This window comes from Tachyglossus aculeatus, chromosome X2 (genome assembly GCF_015852505.1).
Source record: "Tachyglossus aculeatus isolate mTacAcu1 chromosome X2, mTacAcu1.pri, whole genome shotgun sequence".
NCBI classification, from domain to species: domain Eukaryota; kingdom Metazoa; phylum Chordata; class Mammalia; order Monotremata; family Tachyglossidae; genus Tachyglossus; species Tachyglossus aculeatus.
In genome coordinates, this window is record NC_052100.1 from 27,088,893 (window position 1) to 27,109,376 (window position 20,484).

Below are 20,484 nucleotides of genomic sequence, written 5' to 3' on the forward strand. Positions count from 1 at the left end.
CTTTGTTGTTTACTGCAGAGAACACCGGGAAAATAGGCTAGAGCACAAGTCTTTAAATTTTAAGCTGGATGCAAGAATTTTTCTCTGAGTCTTGTATTTGAGTCCCAGGCCTGCAGCTAGACTCAGAACTTTTATAAAAATTTAGGACCCATTTACTTCAAAAAAAATTCCCTCAATCTCTTCCAATCGCTCCACAGCAGAGTTAACGAAAATGTTATAACTGCCCTTGATTCCCAGACTGGAACCCAAGGATGACAATGAAGCATTTCACTCCTCCTGGTAGTTTCTCAGAAACACGTCTGATGATTCCCCCTTTATTGTCTTGTACGTAAAAGAGATAATGATATTGTCACCTGGACCAGTAATCATAAATATCTTCTTGCAAAGGACTCCTTATGGATCTAAAGTCTTGTGGTTAGGGCTACATGAAGGGCAGGGGGTCAAGGACCCAATTTGCAGCTGGGTTTTGCAATTACTAATTTAGTTTTCTCTAAACCACCAGAAGGCAGAAATATTGTGAGGAACTAAAATGGAGTTTTCTGGTAGGGAACAGTAGCCTCTTGTGGTGGGTATTTTTAACACCTGGTTTTTGTTGGGAATTAGAGAGTTTTTATGGTATTTAAGGGCTTGTTATGCACCGAGCTCTGTTAGATACAAAATAATTATTTCGGATACAGCCCCTGACCTGTATGGGGTTCACAGTCTAAATAGGAGAGAGAACAAGTATTTAATCCCCATTTAACAGTTGAGGAAACTGACACAGAGAGAAATTAAGTGACTTGTCCAAGGTCCCATGGCAAATAACTGGCAGAGCTGGGATTAGAACTCAGGTCCTCTAATTCCCAGGCCCATCTCTTTCCACTAGACCATGCTGCTTCTCTGGTAAGTTCTGGTAAGATGTGAGGAAAATGGTATTTGTAAAAATTTGCCAGTGGTCCACAGTTCACCATCAAAGTAGAATTACAGCAGTAAAAAGGGGGCACACCTGCCCTTTCCATTTTTATAGATTTTTAAGCAAGTTCTCCTTCAACTGCCTAAATTCTGGTCCTGGGAGTGAGGAGATCTGGGTTAGAGTCCCAGCTCCTCCATGGCTTAATGTGTCACCCTGGGCAAGTCATTTATCCTCTCTAGACCTCAGTTTTCTCATGTCTAAAATGGGAATAAAATTGTACGGTTCTTTCCCAATCGCTTAACCCAGCGCTCTGCAGACAGTATTTATTTTATTTGTACATATTCTATTTATTTTATTTTGTTAATATGTTTTGTTTTGTTCTGTGTCTCCCCCTTCTAGACTGTGAGCCCACTGTTGGGTAGGGACCGTCTCTATATGTTGCCAACTTGTACTTCCCAAGTGCTTAGTACAGTGCTCTGCACACAGTAAGCGCTCAATAAATGATTGAATGAATGAATGAAAAGTAAGTGCTTAATAAATACGATTGAATGAATAGATTATAAACCCCATGTGGGACAGACACAGTGACCAGTCTCATCTACCTTGTACTGCCCCAGCTTTTAACACATAGTAAGTGCTTGAAGATGCCATAATTATTATTTATTGTAGCTTGAGGAAAAATAGGAGTTCAGTTGGCTTTCAGTACCTTGACTCTGAGTCCTGTGTGGGACAGGGACCGTTCCCACCAGATTATCTTGTATCTGCTGCAGGGCTTAGTACCACACTTGGTGTAAGATTGTTGTGGGCAGGGAACGGGTTTGTTTATTATTCTATTGTACTCTCCCAAGCGCTTAGTACAGTGCTCTGCGCATAGTAAGCATTCAATAAATAAGATAGTGACTTAAATTCCACAATTATTAATACTTTTTAGGAAGCACTGCCACCTAGGGGTGATTGCCTTGGATGGTTTTATTTGGATGGATTTTTTTTGAAAAATGGTATTTGTTAATCAATTGATGTTATTTATTAAGCACTTACAATGTGTCAGACATTGTACTAAGCACTGGGAAACTAGAAACTGATCAGGTTGGCCACAGTCGTGTCCCTCATGGGGCTCACAGAAGCAGTGTGGCTCCGTGGAAAGAGCATGGGCTGCGGAGTCAGAGGTCATGGGTTCAAATCCCTGCTCTGCCACTTGTCAGCTGTGTGACTTTGGGCAAGGCACTTAACTTCTCTGGGCCTCAGTTCCCTCATCTGTCAAATGGGGATTAAGACTGTGAGCCCCCCGTGGGACAACCTGATCACCTTGTAACCGCCCCAGCGCTTAGAACAGTGCTTGGCACATAGCGCTTAATAAAATGCCATCATTATTATTAATCCTCATTTTACAGATGAGGTAAGTGAGGCCTAGTGGGGTGACTTGCCCAAGGTCACACAGCAGAGCTGGGATTAGGAGCCGGGGCCTTCAGTCTTCTGACTTCTAGACTGTGAGCCCACTGTTGGGTAAGGACCGTCTCTATATGTTGCCAACTTGTACTTCCCAAGCGCTTAGTACAGTGCTCTGTACACAGTAAGTGCTCAATAAATACGATTGATTTATTGAATGACTCCCATGCCCGTGCTCCATCCACTAGGGCGTACTGCTTCTCAATGTTTTCTGCATTTGGTGGAAACAAGAAGACCGCAGGCGTGGGAATTAAATAGCTTCATTTTCTTCTGCTTGCCATTTGTCTCTTAGCAGCCATCCCACTTTTTGGTGTATCAACCACATCATTAAGACGACTGCCAGGTCAGTAATGAAATAATTCAAGGAAGAGGTTGGGAATGTGCTTATTCTGTTGTGTCATACTCTCCCAAGTACTTAATACAGTGCTCTGAACATAGTAAGAGTTCAAAAAATAGCACCGTTTGCTGTTCCAGATAGAGTCCCCAGCAAACTCTCATCCCTTCCCCACACGCCCCTATGCTTAAAGCCATTTTGAGTTCCTCTCTTACATCACGCATGGGCCAAAGCCCGGCCATTTGTAGTTCAACAATATTTTGGGGCTCCAATCCCAGGCTGTCAAAGCCACATTAGTAGCCTAATCTCTCATCATCTTGTACTTGGATTCCCATCCAGCTTCTCCCCCGTCTAAACCATCCTACCTGCCCCAACTTTCCTCAAACACCTTTGCTGATCCCAGCCCGCCTCTTAGAAACCTTCAGAAGCTTCCAACTGTCAAAGATGAAGCTAAACTGCTATTCCCCAGTCTTTTTTTTTTTACCTCCATCTCATTCATTCAATCGTATTTATTGAGCGCTTATTGTGTGCTTGGGAAGTACAAGTTGGCAACATATAGAGATGGTCCCTACCCAACAGCAGGCTCACAGTCTAACCTCCTTACCCACTAGGACACCTTCTCCACTCCTGCAAAGTGAATCTGCTTTCTTTGCCCTGCATAACCAGAACATTGAAAATGACTGTTTCTTCTGCTGGGGCATCATCACCACACCTGATCCCTTCCCTGTCTTTGTCAATCTTGGCAAACCAGGTAAACACTTAAGTGTAAACTACTGTTAACCTCATTTTCATTTCACGAAAGGGTTGTGGGCTACGGGACTGGGAGTCAGGCGACCTGGATTCTAATCCCGGCTCTGCCCCAGGCCTGCTGGGTGACTTTGGGGAGGTCAGTTATCATCTCTGTACCTCAGTTTCCTTTTCTGTAACACGGGGATGAAATATCAATTCTCCCTCCTTCTTAGACTGTGAACCCCATATTGGGATGCTTGTGCCTAATTTGATGACCGTGTATCAACCTCAGAGCTTGGCATATGGTAAGTGCTTAAAAACTATTATTATTATTATTATCATAAGTAAGAAGATTGGGAAAACTAAGCAGTGCTTTTGAAGATATAGGGTCTGAAGATATAGTTTTGCTTTTTTTTAAATGGTATTTATTAAGCGCTTATGTGCCAATGTGGGGTTCCTGAAGTTGTAATAATAATAATGGCATTTATTAAGCGCTTACTGTGTGCAAAGCAGTTATATGTTGAGAAGCCAGTTCCTCAGGTTGGATACAGTCCCTGCCCCACCATCTTAATCCCTATTTACAGATGAGGTAACTGAGGCACAGAGAAGTTAAGTGACTTGTCCAAGTGGCGGAGTGGTGGGATTAGAACCCAGGTCTTCTGACTCCCAGGCCAATAGTCTCTCCACTAGGCACAGGGCTCACTCACTTTTGCCATCCTAGGACAGACCCCTGCCAATCAATCAACTGATGGTATTTATAAAGTGCTTACTATGTGCAGAGCACTGTACTAAGTGCTTGGGAAAGATTTCCTTGTCTAATGGAGAGGCAGACAGCTTAGCAAAGGCCCAGAAACCTGTCCCAAATAATTCACAACCCTTCAGTCACGTCAATCAATCGTTTTTATTGAGCACTGAATCAAAACTGAGCACCTCACTATTAGAGAGACTGCAACAGACAGACACAATCCCTGCCTTCAGGGAGTTTCCAATCCAGTGGAGGAGACAAGCTCCCAAATAAATTACAGATAAGGGGAAGCAAGAGAGTAAAAAGATTTGTACATGAAAGCCCAATAATAATAATAATGGTATTTGATAAGCACTTACTCTGTACCAAGCACTGTTTTAAGCGCTGGGGTAGACACAAGGTAATCAGGTTGTTCCAGTGGGGCTCACAGTCTTAATCCCCATTTTACAGATGAGGTAACTGAGGCACAGAGAAGTTCAGTGTCTTGCCCAAGGCCAAAAAGCAGACAAGTGGCAAAGTTGGGATTAGAACCCATGACCTCTTACTCCCAAGCCCGGGTTCTTGCCACTAGGCCGTGCTACTTCCCGACATAGTAAGCGCTTAACAAATATCATTATTATTATTATTACCCACCCCAGCCCTTAGTACAGTGCCTGGCACATAGTAAGAGCTCAACAAATACCTTTATTATTATTACTACTCACAACAGCCCTTGGTAAAATGCCTGGCACATAGTAAGTGCTTACCAAATACCATTATTATTCCTATTACCCACCCCGGCCCTGAGTACAGTGCCTGACACATAGTAAGCACTTAAAGGCCATTATTATTATTATTATTATTATTATTATTATTACCCACAACAGCCCTTAGTACATGGCCTGGCACATAGTTATCACTTAATAAATACCATTATTTTTTATTATTTCCCACAACAGCACTTTGTAAAATTCTGGCACATAGTAAGCACTTACAAATACCATTATTATTATTACTACTTACAACAGCCCTTGATAAAATGCCTGGCACAGAGTGTTTAACAAATACCATTATTTATTATTATTACCCACAACAGCCCTTAGAACAGTGTCTGGCACATAGAAAGCGCTTAACAAAGACCATTATTATTATTATTACCCACAGCAGCCCTTAGTATAATGGCTGGCACATAGTAAGCGCTTAGCAAATTCCATTATTATTATTACTACTCACAACAGCCCTTGGTAAAATGCCTGGCACACAGTGAGTGCTTAAATTCCATTGTTATTACTACTACTCCTCGTAACAGTCCTTAGAACAGTGTCTGGCACAAAGTAAGCGCTTAACAAAGAACATTATTATTATTATCACCCACAACAGCCCTTAGTACAATGGCTGGCACATAGTAGGCACTTAATACCATTATAATTATTATTACCCACAACAGCACTTAGTACAGTGTCTGGCACATAGTAAGAGCTTAACAAAGACCATTATTACCCTCAACAGCCCTTAGTACAATGGCTGGCACATGGTAGGCACTTAATACCATTATAATTATTATTATTACCCACAACAGCCCTTAGTACAGCAGCTGGCACACAGCAAGCACTTAACAAAGACCATTATTATTAGTAGTAGTACCCACAACAGCCCTTAGTACAATGGCTGGCACATAGTAGGCACTTAATACCATTATAATTATTATTATCACCCACAACAGCCCTTAGTACAGTGGCTGGCACATAGTAAGCACTTAAAAAAGACCTTTAGCACATAGTAAGCACTTAACAAAGACCATTATTATAATTATTATTTCCCACAACAGCCCTTAGTACAATGGCGGGCCCATAGTCGGCACTTAATATCATTATAATTATTATTATTACCCACAACAGCCCTTAGTACAGTGGCTGGCACATAGTACGAGCTTAACAAAGACCATTATTATTATTACCCACAACAGCCCTTAGTACAATGGCTGGCACATAGTCGGCACTTAATATCATTATAATTATTATTATTACCCACAACAGCCCTTAATCAATCAATTAATCGTATTTACTGAGCGCTTACTGTGTGCAGAGCACTGTACTAAGCGCTTGGGAAGTCCAAGTTGGCAACATCTAGAGACGGCCCCTACCCAACAGTGGGCTCACAGTCTAAAAGGGGGAGACGGAGAACAAAACCAAACATACTAACAAAACAAAATAAAATAAATAGATATCTACAAGTAAAATAAATAAATACAATGGCTGGCAGATGGTAGGCACTTAATACCATTATAATTAGTATTATTACCCACAACAGCCCTTAGTACAGTGGCTGGCACATGGTAAGCGCTTAACAAAGCCCATTATTATTATCATCATCATCATCAATCGTATTTATTGAGCGCTTACTATGTGCAGAGCACTGTACTAAGCGCTTGGGAAGTACAAATTGGCAACACATAGGGACAGTCCCTACCCAACAGTGGGCTAGTATTATTAATAATAATACTAATAATAATGTTGGTATTTGTTAAGCGTTTACTATGTGCCAAGCACTGTCCTAAGCGCTGGGGGAGATACAAGGTCATCAGGTTGTCCCACGTGGGGCTCACAGTCTGCATCCCCATTTTCCAGATGAGGGACCTGAGGCCCAGAGAAGTGAAGTGACTCGCCCGAAGCCACCCAGCTGACAAGGGGAAGAGCCGGGATTTGAACCCACGACCTCTGACTCCAAAGCCCGGGCTCTTGCCACTGAGCCACGCTGCTTCCCCTAAGACCATTATTATTACGCACAACAGCCCTTAGTACAGTGTCTGGCACATAGTAGGTGCTTTAACAAACACCATTATGCTTATGGTTACCCATCCCAGCCCTTAATACAGTGGCTGGTACTTTATTATTATTATTATTATTATTATTATTATTATTACTCCTCCCACCATTCCCAAAGACGAAAAGGGCCTCAGGGCCCTCCTTCCCGCCCGCCCCGCCACGCCTCAGGCGCGCGCGGCCTTCACTTCCGCCTTCTTCCCGGGCGGGCGGCGGGGAGGGGCGGGGTTTCCGGTTCCGGCGCGGTGACGTCACGACGCCGGCGGGTGAAGGTGGGGGGGGCGTACTTTGACAGGTACCGTCGCCCAGACGGCCTCGGCCGCCATGGCGGAGGGGCCTGAGGGAGCTACGGGCCTTCGTCCCTGCTGACCCTCCTCCTCCTCCTCCTCCTCTTCTTCCTCCTCCTCTTCTTCCTCCTCCTCCTCTTCTTCCTCCTCCTCGTCCTCCCATCGGCCGACACCCGCCGGGGCGCGAGGGCTTCTGGGAGCGCCCGCCGTCGAGGCCTGAGGGGACGAGCACGAGGAGCGCGAGCCGCCGAGGCGCAAGGGCTTCTGGGAGCGACAGCCGCCGAGGCCTGAGGGGACAAACATGGAGGACGCTGAGGAGAAGGACATGGAGGACCCCAAGGAGCGCCAGACGGCGAGGCCTGAGGGGAAACATGTGGAAGACCCCGAGGAGCCTGGGCCGCTGAGGCGCAAGGACTCCTGGGAGCGCCAGCCGTCGAGGCCTGAGGGGATAAACATGGAGGAGCGCGAGCCGTCGAGGCCTGAGGGGACGCACGTGGAGGACTCCAATGAGCGCCAGCCGTCGAGGCCTGAGGGGGCAAACATGGAGGACCCCGAGGAGCACGAGCCGTCGAGGCCTGAGGGGACACACATGGAGGACTCCAAGGAGCGTGGGCCGTCGAGGCGCAAGGACTCCTTGGAGCGCCAGCTGTGGAGGCCTGAGGGGACGAACATGGAGGACCCCGAGGAGCGCGAGCCGTCGAGGCCTGAGGGGACGCACGTGGAGGACTCCAATGAGCGCCAGCCGTCGAGGCCTGAGGGGACACACATGGAGGACCCCAAGGAGCGTGGGCCGTTGAGGCGCAAGGATTCCTGGGAGCGCCAGCCGTCGAGGCCTGAGGAGCGCGAGCCGTTGAGGCCTGAGGGGACGCACATGGAGGACTCCAATGAGCGCGAGCTGTCGAGGCCTAAAGGGGCACACGTGGAGGACCCCAGGGAGCGTGGGCTGTTGAGGCGCAAGGACTCCTTGGAGTGCCAGCTGTTGAGGCCTGAGGGGACAAACATGGAGGAGCACGAGCTGTCAAGGCCTGAGGGAACACACATGGAGGACTCCAATGAGCGCAAGCCATCGAGGCCTAAGGGGACACACATGGGGGACTCCAAGGAGCGTGGGCCGTTGAGGCGCAAGGATTCCTGGGAGCGCAAGCCGTCAAGGCCTGAGGGGACACACGTGGAGGACTCCAATGAGTGCGAGCCATCGAGACCTAAGGGGACACACATGGAGGACCCCATGGAGTGTGGGCCGTTGAGGCACAAGGACTCCTGGGAGCGCCAGCTGTCGAGGCCTGAGGGGACAAACATGGAGGACCCCGAGGAGCGTGAGCCGTTGAGGCCTGAGGGGACTCCCATGGAGGACCCCAGGGTGCGTGGGCCGTTGAGGCGCAAGGACTCTCGGGAGCGCCAGCCGTCGAGGCCTGAGGGGACAAACACGGAGGAACCGAAAGAGCTCAAACCTCTGAGGCTCAAGGAGCAAGAGTTGTCGAGGCCTGAGGGGCCGGCCGTGGAGGAGCACGAAGGGCGCGAGGCGTCGAGGCTTGAGGGGCCGGACATGGAGGGTCACGAGTCGTCGAGGCCCGAGACGGAAGAGCACAGGTCTTCGAGGCCTGAGGGGACGGAGGAGGGCGTCCGGCCTTGTCCCGAGGCCCCGGGGGAGGGGCTGAGCGCCCGCGAGTACTCACGGCAGGTGCACGAGTGGCTATGGCAGGCCTACTGCGGCTACCTCAGCTGGCACGGCGGGCTCCTCGCCTTGCCCCCCAACTACTGCAACCCCCCGGACCCGTCGCAGACCCCCTACCACAACCCCTTCTTCTTCCTCCCGGCCGAGCCACCGCTGCCCGCCGCCCACCCTGCCACCCACCCTGCCACCCCTGCTGCGGGGCCCCGGCCTCCCAGCTGGGCGGGCCCGGACGCCAGGCTCCCCCAGGGGACTCGGGCAGTGGCGGCCGGCAACCCCCGCCCCCCACCCCAGCCGGGTTCCAGTGGTCAGCCGGCAGGTGAGAGCGGCCGGAGGGACCGGCCTCGCACAGCGACTGGGTCACCGGATGCGTGGCTTCCCATCCCGTCTCCGCTGGCCGACCGGCTCCGTTGGGGGCCGTCGCTTGGCTTCCCTGCGCCTCAGCTAGCTCATCTGTAAAATGGGGATAAAGTACATTTCCTCCCCACCCCCGTAGACTGAGCCCCATGTCATAGTCGTGAAGCAGTTACTATTACTGATGTTTTTTTAAAGATATTTGCCAAGCGCTTGTAATAGTAATAATGATGGTATTTGTTAAGCACTTACTATGTACCAGGCACTGTTGTAAGCGCTGGGGTAGATACAAGTTAATCAGGTTGTCCCACGTGGGGCTCAGTCTTAATCCCCATTTTACAGATGAGGTCATTGAGGCACAGAGAAGTTAAGTGGCTTGCCCAAGGTCACACAGCAGACAAGTGGTGTAGCCGGGATTAGAACCCACATCCTCTGACTCCTAAACCCATGCTCTTTCCCCTGAAGCATGCTGCTTCGCACTTGTAATAATAATTGTGGTATTTGCTATTAGTAATCATTATGTATTTAAGCACTTACTATGTGCCAGGCACTGTTCTAAGTGCTGTGGTAGATATAAGATATTTGGGTTGGACACGGTCCCTGTCCTACATAGGGCTCTCAGCCTCAATCCCCATTTTACAGATGAGGGAACTGAGGCACAGAGAAGTGAAATGAGCTGCCCAAGGTCACACAGCAGACGTGTGGGGGAGTTGGGATTAGAACCCATGACCTTCTGATTCCCATGCCTGTGCTCTATCCACTACCCCATGTGCCAGGCACTGGCCTAAGCGCTGGTGTAGATATAGGCTAATCAAGTCAGACACAATCTGTGTCTCTTTTTTTTGTTCATGATATTTAAGTGCTTACTTTGTGCCTGGCACTGAGGTAAATTGAACCTAATCAGGGTGAATACAGTCTGTCTCTTTTTTTTGTTTGTTTATAGTATTCTTTAGGCACTTACTATGGGCTGGGCACTGTACTAAGCACTGGAGTAGATAACAGGCTAATCAGGTTGGACACAGTCTCTTTTTTTTTTGTTTATGGTATTTAAGTGCTTACTATGCTCCAGGCACTGGACTAAGAGCTGGGGTTGTTACTGATTAATCAGATAGGACACAGTCCATGTTACTTTTTTTGTTTATGGTATTTAAGTGCTTACTGTGCTCCAGGCACTGGCATCTACTTGAGATGTAGTAATTTACCCATGGAATTTATGATCTGTCAAAAAAAAACTCATGTAGCACATCCGAATACAGGTGTGTTTAAGTGCAGAATGCACAGCTACGTTTTGTTATTGGGATCAGTGCCTGCCCAGAATTCTGGAGGACACACTTAGCTCATTAGAGAATGAAACTACAAAGGGGACATTGTAAACAAAAGGGAAGGCACTTTACCCAACCTGGCCAATAGGTAAGGTTTGCTCATGGGAGCAAAGTGCTGGAACAGAGGAGGAAGGAAGAGGAAGCCACATACAGTAATCTGGGGCTTTCTAACCCTCTCTGCCACTTCCTTTACAAAGTGAAACTTCAAGGCAACCAAAAACCTTGCCAGCCGAATTTGAGAGAGGAAACCAGTTTCAACAAAACCAGGGTTTGTAGAGAGGAAGGAACAGACACCAAGATATTCCCTCCAGCTCAGCTGAGGCCAATAGCAACAGTGTATCACCTGAACTTGGTCCCAGTCAGTTTTAGAAAGCTGGTGTTCTGCTGTAGCAAGGTTATTTGGTATCTCCCTCCCTCCCTACCCCTCAATTTAAGGTGTCTGGGGTGTTCAAATAGGTGTTTATTAGAGGAATAATTCCATTTTTCTAACTAGTATTTTTCTATTTGCAGGTCGGGAGTATGCTATTCCATCCTTGGCACACAGATTCGTAGCAGAGATGGTGGATTTCTTTATTCTCTTCTTCATAAAAGCCACTATTGTCCTAAGTATTATGCATCTCAGTGGGATAAGGTAAGTTAAAGGAATATGTAAGAATTCTTTTAATCTTGAAATCTACTAGAGGTTTCCAGAGGGCACTGTTTATCATTTTGGTTGATGAATTGGAGGTGGAAAGAAGGGTTGGGATGATATTAGGTAATATAATTACTCTTTGTGGCTATTTTCTTTTCCTGAGGACTACAGAGAATAGCTCTGTAGCTGGAGAAATGGGCCTTTTGTTTAAAGCAGTATCTAAGAATCAGATAGTATGGTCATAGTTTGCGACTCATATGGCAGTTCAACTCAATGAATTGTGAAATTGAGGCAGTAAGCGTGTTTATAATAAACATGACACTTTCTCAACCACATCTTAATTATGTTAAACTCCCCAATCAGGGGGTGAAAAGTTACGTTTTTGGTGTTAATGTTAGAGGAATTTAGGCCATTTTCCTTAAGCCATTTTGGTCCAACATATCTACAAGAGGCTTAAGTGTGTCCAAAATCACAAATTTTGTAACTTTTAATTTGTTTCCTTAGAAGCTGCCACGGTGTTAATTATCCTGTTGTTTTTTAGTTAATAGGCCCAGAGTCTAAAATGCAAATATAAAAGCATAAGAGGTTTGTTTTTTTAGTACCCAACAGCCAAACTTTCCCTTTTGGAAGGAGTGGGATGTTACTTCTGTTCCCCAAGGAAGAAAACCATTTGATACCTTACCTCATATCTTTCCCTCCCCTCCACTGTTTAGTAAGTACGGCTGACCAACTCACTAACAGAACTAGGAATTGTGAGAAGGTGGGAAGGAACAGAAAGACATAGTTGATGCCCAGAAGCGGTTCTTTTGAAACCACTGTCAACTCAGGGCTGCAACCTGACCAGGATAATCTCGTGCTCCTCAGTCTTTAAGCTCCTTAAGGGGAGGGAGTCTACCAACTCGGTTGTAGCACATAAAGCAATGCTTGGCACACCGTAGGAGCTCATTAAATACCACTGATTGTTGGACTGATGCTCTCTTGCCAATGCCACCTGCCCAGGCCCCTGCCTTGGGACGCAGTTAGGTGGGGTGAGCTCCCATTAACTTCCAGTGGTAGCAACATGAAGTAGTGGATAGCTCAGGCCTGGAAATCAGAAGGGCCTGGTTTCTAATCCCGTCTCCGCCACTTGACCTTGGGTAAGTCACTTCACTTCCCTGTGCCTCAGCTACCTCATCTGTAAAATGAGGATTGAGACTGTGAGCCCCATGAGGGACAGGGATCGTGTCCAACGCGATTTGCTTGTATCCACCCCAGTGCTTAATACAGTGCCTGGTATATAGTAAGCGCTTAACAAATACCACAATTATTATTGTTGTTATTCCAGTCTCCCTGCTGTCATGCTCAGGGTACCACTGCTGGCTCTGGCGGGGATGAGCCAAAGAGGAAGATTTTGCTAAGCTCCGGGGACCAGCATGGCAGCCAGGTGCTTCTGGGGTCTGCAATGGACTTGGGAGAAGAGTAGTACTATTATTATTATTCCTGTTCTTCTCGTTGTACTTGTTAAACATTTACTAGGTGTCAGGCACTGTTCTACATGCTGGGGTATCAGGTTGGACATAGTCCCTGTTCCATGGAGGACTCACAGTCTAAGTAGGAGGGAGTAAGATTTAATCCCCATTTCACAGTTAAGGAAATGGAGGCACAGAGAAGTTAAGTGACTTGTCCAAGTTCACACAGAAAGTAATTGGCAGAGCCAGGATTAAAACCCGGGTCTTCTGACTCCTGGGCCCATGTTCTTCCCACTCGGCCCTACTGCCTCAGTAGTTGGGTAGAAGGCAAATTCCTCCCTGCTGCTCCCCACCCCAACTCAGGCCCTTGGACAGCCCCCTGATTTCCTAGAAGAGTTGGCTGGGGCTGGCCTAGAGTCACCTTTTAGAATGGAATGGGAAAAAGTTCCCTCACTGGTCCCTGATTGACACCCTTTCTTCTGTTGCAGGGACATTTCCAAGTTCGCTATGCATTATATAATAGAAGAAATCGATGAAGACACTTCAATGGAAGACTTGCAGAAAATGATGGTGGTGGCTCTGATATACCGATTACTCGTTTGCTTCTATGAGGTGAGTTCCCAAGAGTTCCCAAGATGGTTAGTCTCTGCCATACTTATTTCTATTTCATATTTATTTCTATTGCCTGCCACCCCCCCCCAGACTGTAAACTCATTATAGGCAGGGAATGTGTCTGTTTATTGTTATATTGTACTCTCCCAAGTGCATAGTACAGTGCTCTGCACACAGTAAGCGCTCAAAAAATACGATTGAATGAATATTTGCATAGGGTAAAATTTCATTGGCTCCAAATTTATAATGAAAACTTAAATGCTCATTTGAATGTTTTCAGATCAGGGACATTTAAGATGTAAACCAACATTACAGCTAGCTTTTTCCCTGTTGCTATCCCTTGGTCAAATACCTCTCTCCTTGCTTCGGAACACTTCCTGGTGTCAAAGAGGCGGTGTAGCTCTCTTTCAGAAGTGGTTCGGCACCAGTGGCTAAAAGCTTTCCGGAGGAGCTCATCTGGGCGGGGCAGAACGGGCAGCACAGACCTGCCAGTTCATTCACTCAGTCATATTTATTGAGTACTTACTGGGTGCAGAGCACTGTACTAAGTGCTTGGGAAGTACAAATTGGCAACATAGAGAGACGGTCCCTACCCAACAACGGGCAGTCTGTTGCCATTCATTGTACTATCCACACCCAGCATATCTGGTTCCTAAACCTCTTTAAATAGTTACCTTTCCCTACTTTAGTATCTAGCAATTTTATTTATTGAGTGCTTACTATGTGTAGAGCACTGTACTAAGCACTTGGGAGAGTACAATGCAACAGAATTAGTACTTTCTGTGGTTACTGGGTCACCTGCAATTTCCATGTCAGGGCTGAGAGAAACAATTTATTTGCTACCTTGCGCCTTTGCATTTACTCTCCCTTCACTTCAGTAGTGTTGGTGAACTGAGACTAAATACAGACAAGAGATGAATAGGAAACTGTGCCAAGTGGCCAGTATGCTCTTTTCTGAAGTAAAAGTTCTGATAGTTTCCCCCTTGATCCTTATCCATTTCCCCCATTTTTTTTTTGCTGCTTTTACCCTATTGATACTCTTTCCATTTTGTGGATCAGGGTGGAAAGCGCCTTCTACAAGGCTTTATCAAATGAATTTGAAATGCACTTGATTCCTCTAGAAAGAACTGCTAAAACTTTTTTTTGTAATGAATAAGAAATGGTATATTAGGCTTTCGTCCGATGTCTGCAGGAGAATATTTTGGGGAAGAACTCCAGGTCTGGCTCTAGCTAGATGCACACTAGCCCATTTTTAGTCCCCTGCACCCTAAGGGGCGTGGAGAAACTTGGGAGATGATTCAGAGAGGCTTTATGGAAGGAGGAAATGATGAGGGATTTATCGGCTGAAGTGGAGTGACCTGAGTCTTTGAGATATGATAGATAGGATATTATGTAGGTGATAGTGGCCAAATATTTTACAGCATGGTGGAGAAGCAGCGTGGCTCAGTGGAAGGAGCACGGGCTTTGGAGTCAGAGGTCATGGGTTCAAATCCCAGCTCCGCCACTTGTCAGCTGTGTGACTTTGGGCAAGTCACTTAACTTCTCTGTGTGTCAGTTACCTCATCTGTAAAATGGGGATGAAGACTGAGCCCCACGTGGGACAACCTGATCACCTTGTAAACTCCCCAGTGCTTAGAACAGTGCTTTGCACATAGTAAGTGCTTAATAAATGCCATCATTATTATTATTAAGTCAGCTGAGAGAAGCATCAGAACAAATGCAGCAGCTCAGATTTTTCTTTCTTTTCAGATCATTTGCATATGGGGAGCAGGAGGAGCCACCCCAGGGAAATTTCTGCTGGGCCTTCGTGTCGTGACGTGTGACACATCTGTACTGATTGCTCCAAACCGGGTTCTGGTGATTCCTTCCTCCAATGTTACCATAACAACGTAAGACTCCTCTCTTCTACTTTTGCTTTACACCTGTTGACCGATCAATCAGTGGTATTTATTGAGTGCTTGCAGAGTACTGTACTAAATGTTTTGGAGAGTACATTACAACAGAGTTGGTAGATATCTTTCTTGCGCACAAGATGTTTACAGTCTAGATGGGGAAGCAGACTTTAAAATAAATTACACATTATTGATGTAAACAATAGTAAACTTTGGGAATAGTGACTTTCTCATAGAGGAAAGCTGTCACCACTTTGACCCATCAGATTCCCCATTATCATTCAGTGGTATTTCTTGAGCACTTACTTTGTGCAGAGCAGTGTTTCCTTAGGCAAATTTGTTTGTTTTGTGCGTCAAACACTGTTCTGAGTGCTGGGCTAGATACAAGTTAATTAGGTCGGCAAGAGTACAGAGATGGTCCATTCTAGTTCCGCAACCATTGATGTTGTGGGACTTGAAGTGAATTTAGTTGTGATTGTCTTTCCTCATGCTAATTGATTTTCCCACTGGAGAAAAGAGCTAGATGGAAGTTATTTTAACATAAACACCAAGGAAGGTGTGAATTAAGGAAACACCTCTCTTCTAATCAAACTGTGTGATGGGCATCTGCCAAACACGCCCTTCAGGATTAACACCCACTTGCTTGGCTTGGCGTAGCCTTCTGGTTGGAATGTCCTTTGTCTCTGATTTAAAGCTAAGAGGAGGCAGGACTGTGCATTGTGCAAGCTGCAGTTTTTCTGTAACGAAGTCGGAGGAAGGATAATCTACGTGCTTATTGTACCATCTCAAAACAGCAGTAGAAGAACCCAACACGGTGGCTTCTTCCCCTGCCAGATTGCAGCGATTTCTTTCTGTTCAGGGCAGAGTGGAAAGACACGCAGAGTAGGCAGCCAGCAAACGTAAGTCCCCTCAGGACAGCCAAGCACAGGAGCGAGGCCTGCTCCGCCAGCCTCCGGAAGCTGCCAGAAACCGAGAGCCTGGGTCCCTAACGGAGGAACTGAAAACCTCCTCTCTGGGCTCACAGCCATGCTTGGAGAGCTAGCAGTTAGCACCAGGAAAGTAGTGTTACGGTAGCAGCCTCAAAGGGGAGCGTTCGCAAATTGGTACAAGTGAAGCCAAACTCCGTCCGGCACCGTGGGTGAGAAATGTGTCGGTTTATTGTTATAGTGTACTCTCCCCAGCACTTGATAACAGTGCTGTGCACTCAGGAAATACAACTGAATGAAGCTTGCAGTTTGGGGTTGTAGATGTGATCCCTGCCCACAGGGATGGCCATTAAAATCAGTTACATAAAGGGGATACTGTGGCGTTAAAATGAATTCCCATTTATTTGTCTCCTGTTGCCATCACAATTTAATTCGCAAGATTTTCAGATTCATTCTGAATTCTAGCTCTCTTCCTCCCTTCAAGGCCCTACTGAGAGCTCACCTCCTCCAGGAGGCCTTCCCAGACTGAGCCCCCTCCTTCCTCTCCCCCTTGTCCCCATCTCCATCCCCCCGTCTTACCTCCTTCCCTTCCCCACAGCACCTGTATATATGTTTGTACATATTTATCACTCTAACTTGTACAGATCTATTCTATTTATTTTATTTTAATATGTTTGGTTTTGTTCTCTGTCACCCCCTTCTAGACTGTGAGCCCACTGTTGGGTAGGGACTGAATCTATGTTGCCAACTTGTACTTCCCAAGCGCTTAGTACAGTGCTCTGCACACAGTAAGCGCTCAATAAATACGATTGATTCTTACGGTTGGTTCAATTTCAGACAGACTGAATTGAATTGCTTCTCTGGTATAATGTGGGCAGGGAATGTATTTACCGAGTCTGTTATACTGTGTGCTCAAGCTTTAGAGTACAGTGTGCTCTAAATAGGTGATTGATAATATAGAAAATGCCGCATCAATCCAAGCCAAAGGCCGTGTTTGTTGTGCCAGAATGAGAAAGAAAAGGCAAATCCCCCGGGCCTGCTCGGAAGTGCGAGAGCTCTCAAAATTATACCTTCAATCAATCAATCAATCGTATAAATAGAGTAATAAATATGTACAAACATATACATATATACAGGTGCTGTGGGGAAGGGAAGGAGGTAAGATGGGGGGTTGGGGGGGGATGAGTGTGAAGTGAAAAAGCAGAAATCACTCAGCCAAAGATATCTACAGGACTAGATGTCTTCCTTCTCCCTCCTAAGCCTGCCTTAAAGGGTGACACTGAGAAAAAGCACTGCATGCAGCAGTCAGAGACCGGGGTGCTTACAAGGCTGCTTTGTTTCTCCAGAAAGGGATGCTTAAAAGCCCCTGAAATGAAGAATGGCTTTGGCCAAGGCAAGCAACAATCAGGCTGAAACACTTTGAAAATGCTACTAATGTTTGTTCTCCCGGGCTTTGTACAAGTTGAGAAAATCCATTCGGATCACCAACCCACTGTGATGGTCTAGTAACTGACCATATTTGGGATCTTCTGAGGAAAATCGGAGTGAGTCATAATTGCGCTTGCAGGTATGAAGCTACGAGGAGGAAATGCTGATTCACCTACTTGTTCTTTTTCCTTATTTAGGTCCACAATACGAGCCTTGATCAAGAATTTTTCTATTGCTTCCTTTTTTCCTGCTTTCATCACACTGCTCTTTTTCCAGCACAACCGAACAGCCTATGACATCGTGGCAGGAACCATCGTGGTAAAAAGGAATGGGGTTAGATGATGCCAAACCTCCTCAGTGACCCCAAACTCCACTCTCTTGGACTAGCTACAGGACTACAGTTTTGTAACGTGGCCCTCACTACCCAGGGGTTAGATGGAAAGCTCTGGAATTAAAAAAACTCCCGAGCGATGCCGGGATCTTTCCAAAAATATCGATTTCATTTGAGAATGCCAAAGAACTCTCCCCTAGAAGAGAAACGAGCCTCGTGCCATCGGACGATGGATTCACAATCCATTTCGGCCCTACTTCCTCACGGTCTAAGAAAATGGTAATTTGCTGGAAGGAATTTCAACTCGGTGAAATTTCCACAGTGTTTTTGGTGTCCGGAAAGAAATGGAGGAGGCTGTCCCAGTTGTGTTTTGTAAACACCTGCAGAATTCGCCTAAAAAGGTAAATGCCAACAGAGAAGATTGTGTTAATGCCAGTATTTGTTGTCTTGTTGAAGGGAGGGCGGGAGGAAAGTGAACCAATTAGGGGAAAGAGGGAGTTAGTTACCTCACCCTGAAAGCGGTTTTAAGCATTTTATGCCAGGACGAGTGTACCTTTACCACTCTCTACACTTTTGCCAAATATGTACTTTGAGGAGTTTTGCATGATGATGATCAAAACTTTATGTATTACATATTATCAATGAATTTTTACAGAAGGCAAGTTAACTTAAATCTTGAGCCGAATTTTAAATTGATGTACAAGTGGTTTCTGGGCCTTCTAAAATGAACACTAAGGATTGTACTTAATGGTGAATGAATTACTTTTGATGCACATAAACAATACTGTTAATTCATACAATATTCAAGGGCATATTGCAGCATGAAGAAAATATTCTTAATGCATTTCAGCATGAGACGGGCAGCTTTACTTTCTATATAACTGCCTAATCATAGTTGCAGTTGAACTGCATCGATGTTGAATAAAGACTCAACTTCGGTTACAAAACAGGACAGCGATTTCTAGAATGCTTACATTTTGTACCACAGTTAAAAGGCATTTCTAGGTGACAAAATGGGTCGCACGTGGTGGTGGGCTTCCTCACTCCCCCCTTTGGCAGTTGAGTTGTAGCAACCAGGCTGATCGGCAACTCTCTCCCCCCCAGGAACTTAGATTTGTCAGTCAACCTCGTACGCGGTGACCAGCAAATGAATTCTGAGCCCCATCCACTGCGTCGGTTTTGAGGAGGTGACTTGTATCAATTTAATGTAACTCGAAATATTCACGCTTTTCCTAAGCCCAACTCCAGTGAACTCTTCTGGAACCTTTTTACTATAAAACTAATCCCAGTTTGGCTTCAGAAATGAGCAGCAGCCAGAGCTTCACTGGAGACTAAGTCCACGTGTCTGATTTATAATCTGTTTCTAAACTACTTCCTTTATCTGATCGTGTTACTCATCTCGCCCCGCCGTCTGTACAATCTGATTTCTCCAAGGCCGAGCGCTACATTATTTGCAGTTCCTGGGAAGATCCCGGATGGGATGGGTCAGTGGGGCGATTAGCTGGGTTCTGCTAACACGGACTACCCCAGCCTGCCACCTCTGCACAGCAGAAAGGAGGACGGGGCCTGGGTGAGTGAAGTATATGACTGCAACCCCCTAAACCCTGCGCTACAAGCGTAATCCTCAGAGGCAGCCGCCACCTTTTCATCATCATCAATCATATTTTAACCTATGGCCCAACCTCTTCAACCAAGCGTTCCTGGGCGCAGTTGATCTCGGCTGGATGCAGGCCTCTGGACTTGTAAGCTCCTTGTGGGCAGGGAACCCGTCTACCAACTGTGCTCCCAAGTGCTTTGTACAGTGCTGTGCACTCAGTAAGCGCTCAATAAATGAAAAACTTCAATGGAGGCAGGGCTGGAAAGGCAGACTAAGGTCCAGGGAGAAAAGACATGCTTTCCGTCCTCCTCTTTTTACCATTAGGGCCCTTTACTAACCCTCCAGGAGAAAACCCTGCCAATCCACTTCCCGGCATCCCATCACTTTGCCAGTATTACAAGAACAGTAAGAGCAATAGCAGCTATTTTCCCCCAATGCAGTACGTCCGTAGAGCTTTTAAATAGCTCTAACTTCAGACGGTAACCTAAGCGAGGTCACGTTCGCTTCCGATGAAAAAATCAGACTGATTCCTCTACTGTAGACATACCTCACCCACCCAGTATTGAAGAGGGAGTGCTGTGTCAAACAGCTACTTTTTCTTATGCTAACACTGGCATCAAAGAACAGACAGGTGGAAGATGTGAAGCTCTTCAGCTGCCTCCTATGCAAGGGTGTGAGGGCGGAGGAGAGGCGAAAAATTGGCTGAAATGGGGAAGGAATGAGCGTGTAGTTAACTTAAAAGCAGTTGAATCTGACGTAACTAGAGCCTGCAAAAAGATGCAAGAGCACAGAGACACCCAAGGTTTAGGCACGTGAGCTGGCAAGGAAATGTTCCTTCCAACAGTCCCAGCTTTGGAATTAACATCCATGTCAATAAAACTCTCACCTAACCTCACCCGTTCTCCGTGTGTGTTCCGTTGAAGCAATAGCCGGCTCCAATTCTACTGAAAGAAAAGTCTTAATCACCCATTTTCTCTGAAGATCTAGCCGTTCGGGAAAACAGGGCCGCCGTCCGGAGGACCCAAAAGAGATGGAAA

General features: G+C 46.3%; 1 protein-coding gene across 2 annotated transcripts; it reads left to right on the forward strand.

The window, feature by feature from the left end:
• The first annotated feature begins 7,362 nt into the window (after positions 1-7,362).
• Positions 7,363-20,342, forward strand: FAM8A1 (family with sequence similarity 8 member A1). 2 transcript variants are annotated; one of them, XM_038771551.1, is made up of 5 exons: positions 7,363-9,225; positions 11,093-11,213; positions 13,150-13,273; positions 15,023-15,162; positions 17,717-20,342. In XM_038771551.1, exons 1-5 carry the CDS (start codon positions 7,536-7,538, stop codon positions 17,859-17,861), a joined length of 2,220 nt encoding a protein of 739 aa, XP_038627479.1. In that variant the 5' UTR covers positions 7,363-7,535; the 3' UTR covers positions 17,862-20,342. The 2 variants fall into 2 exon arrangements, with proteins under 2 accessions (XP_038627479.1, XP_038627480.1); XM_038771552.1 differs by having other exon boundaries at positions 17,796-20,342.
• Positions 20,343-20,484: the final 142 nt, after the last annotated feature.

Bases quoted from the DNA above. Each gene is read 5' to 3' on its own strand.
- FAM8A1 (XM_038771551.1), top strand. From the start codon at position 7,536: ATGGAGGACGCTGAGGAGAAGGACATGGAGGACCCCAAGGAGCGCCAG. The intron at 9,226-11,092 runs GTGAGAGCGGCC...TTCTATTTGCAG, and splicing joins TTCCAGTGGTCAGCCGGCAG to GTCGGGAGTATGCTATTCCA. The intron at 13,274-15,022 runs GTGAGTTCCCAA...CTTTCTTTTCAG, and splicing joins TACTCGTTTGCTTCTATGAG to ATCATTTGCATATGGGGAGC.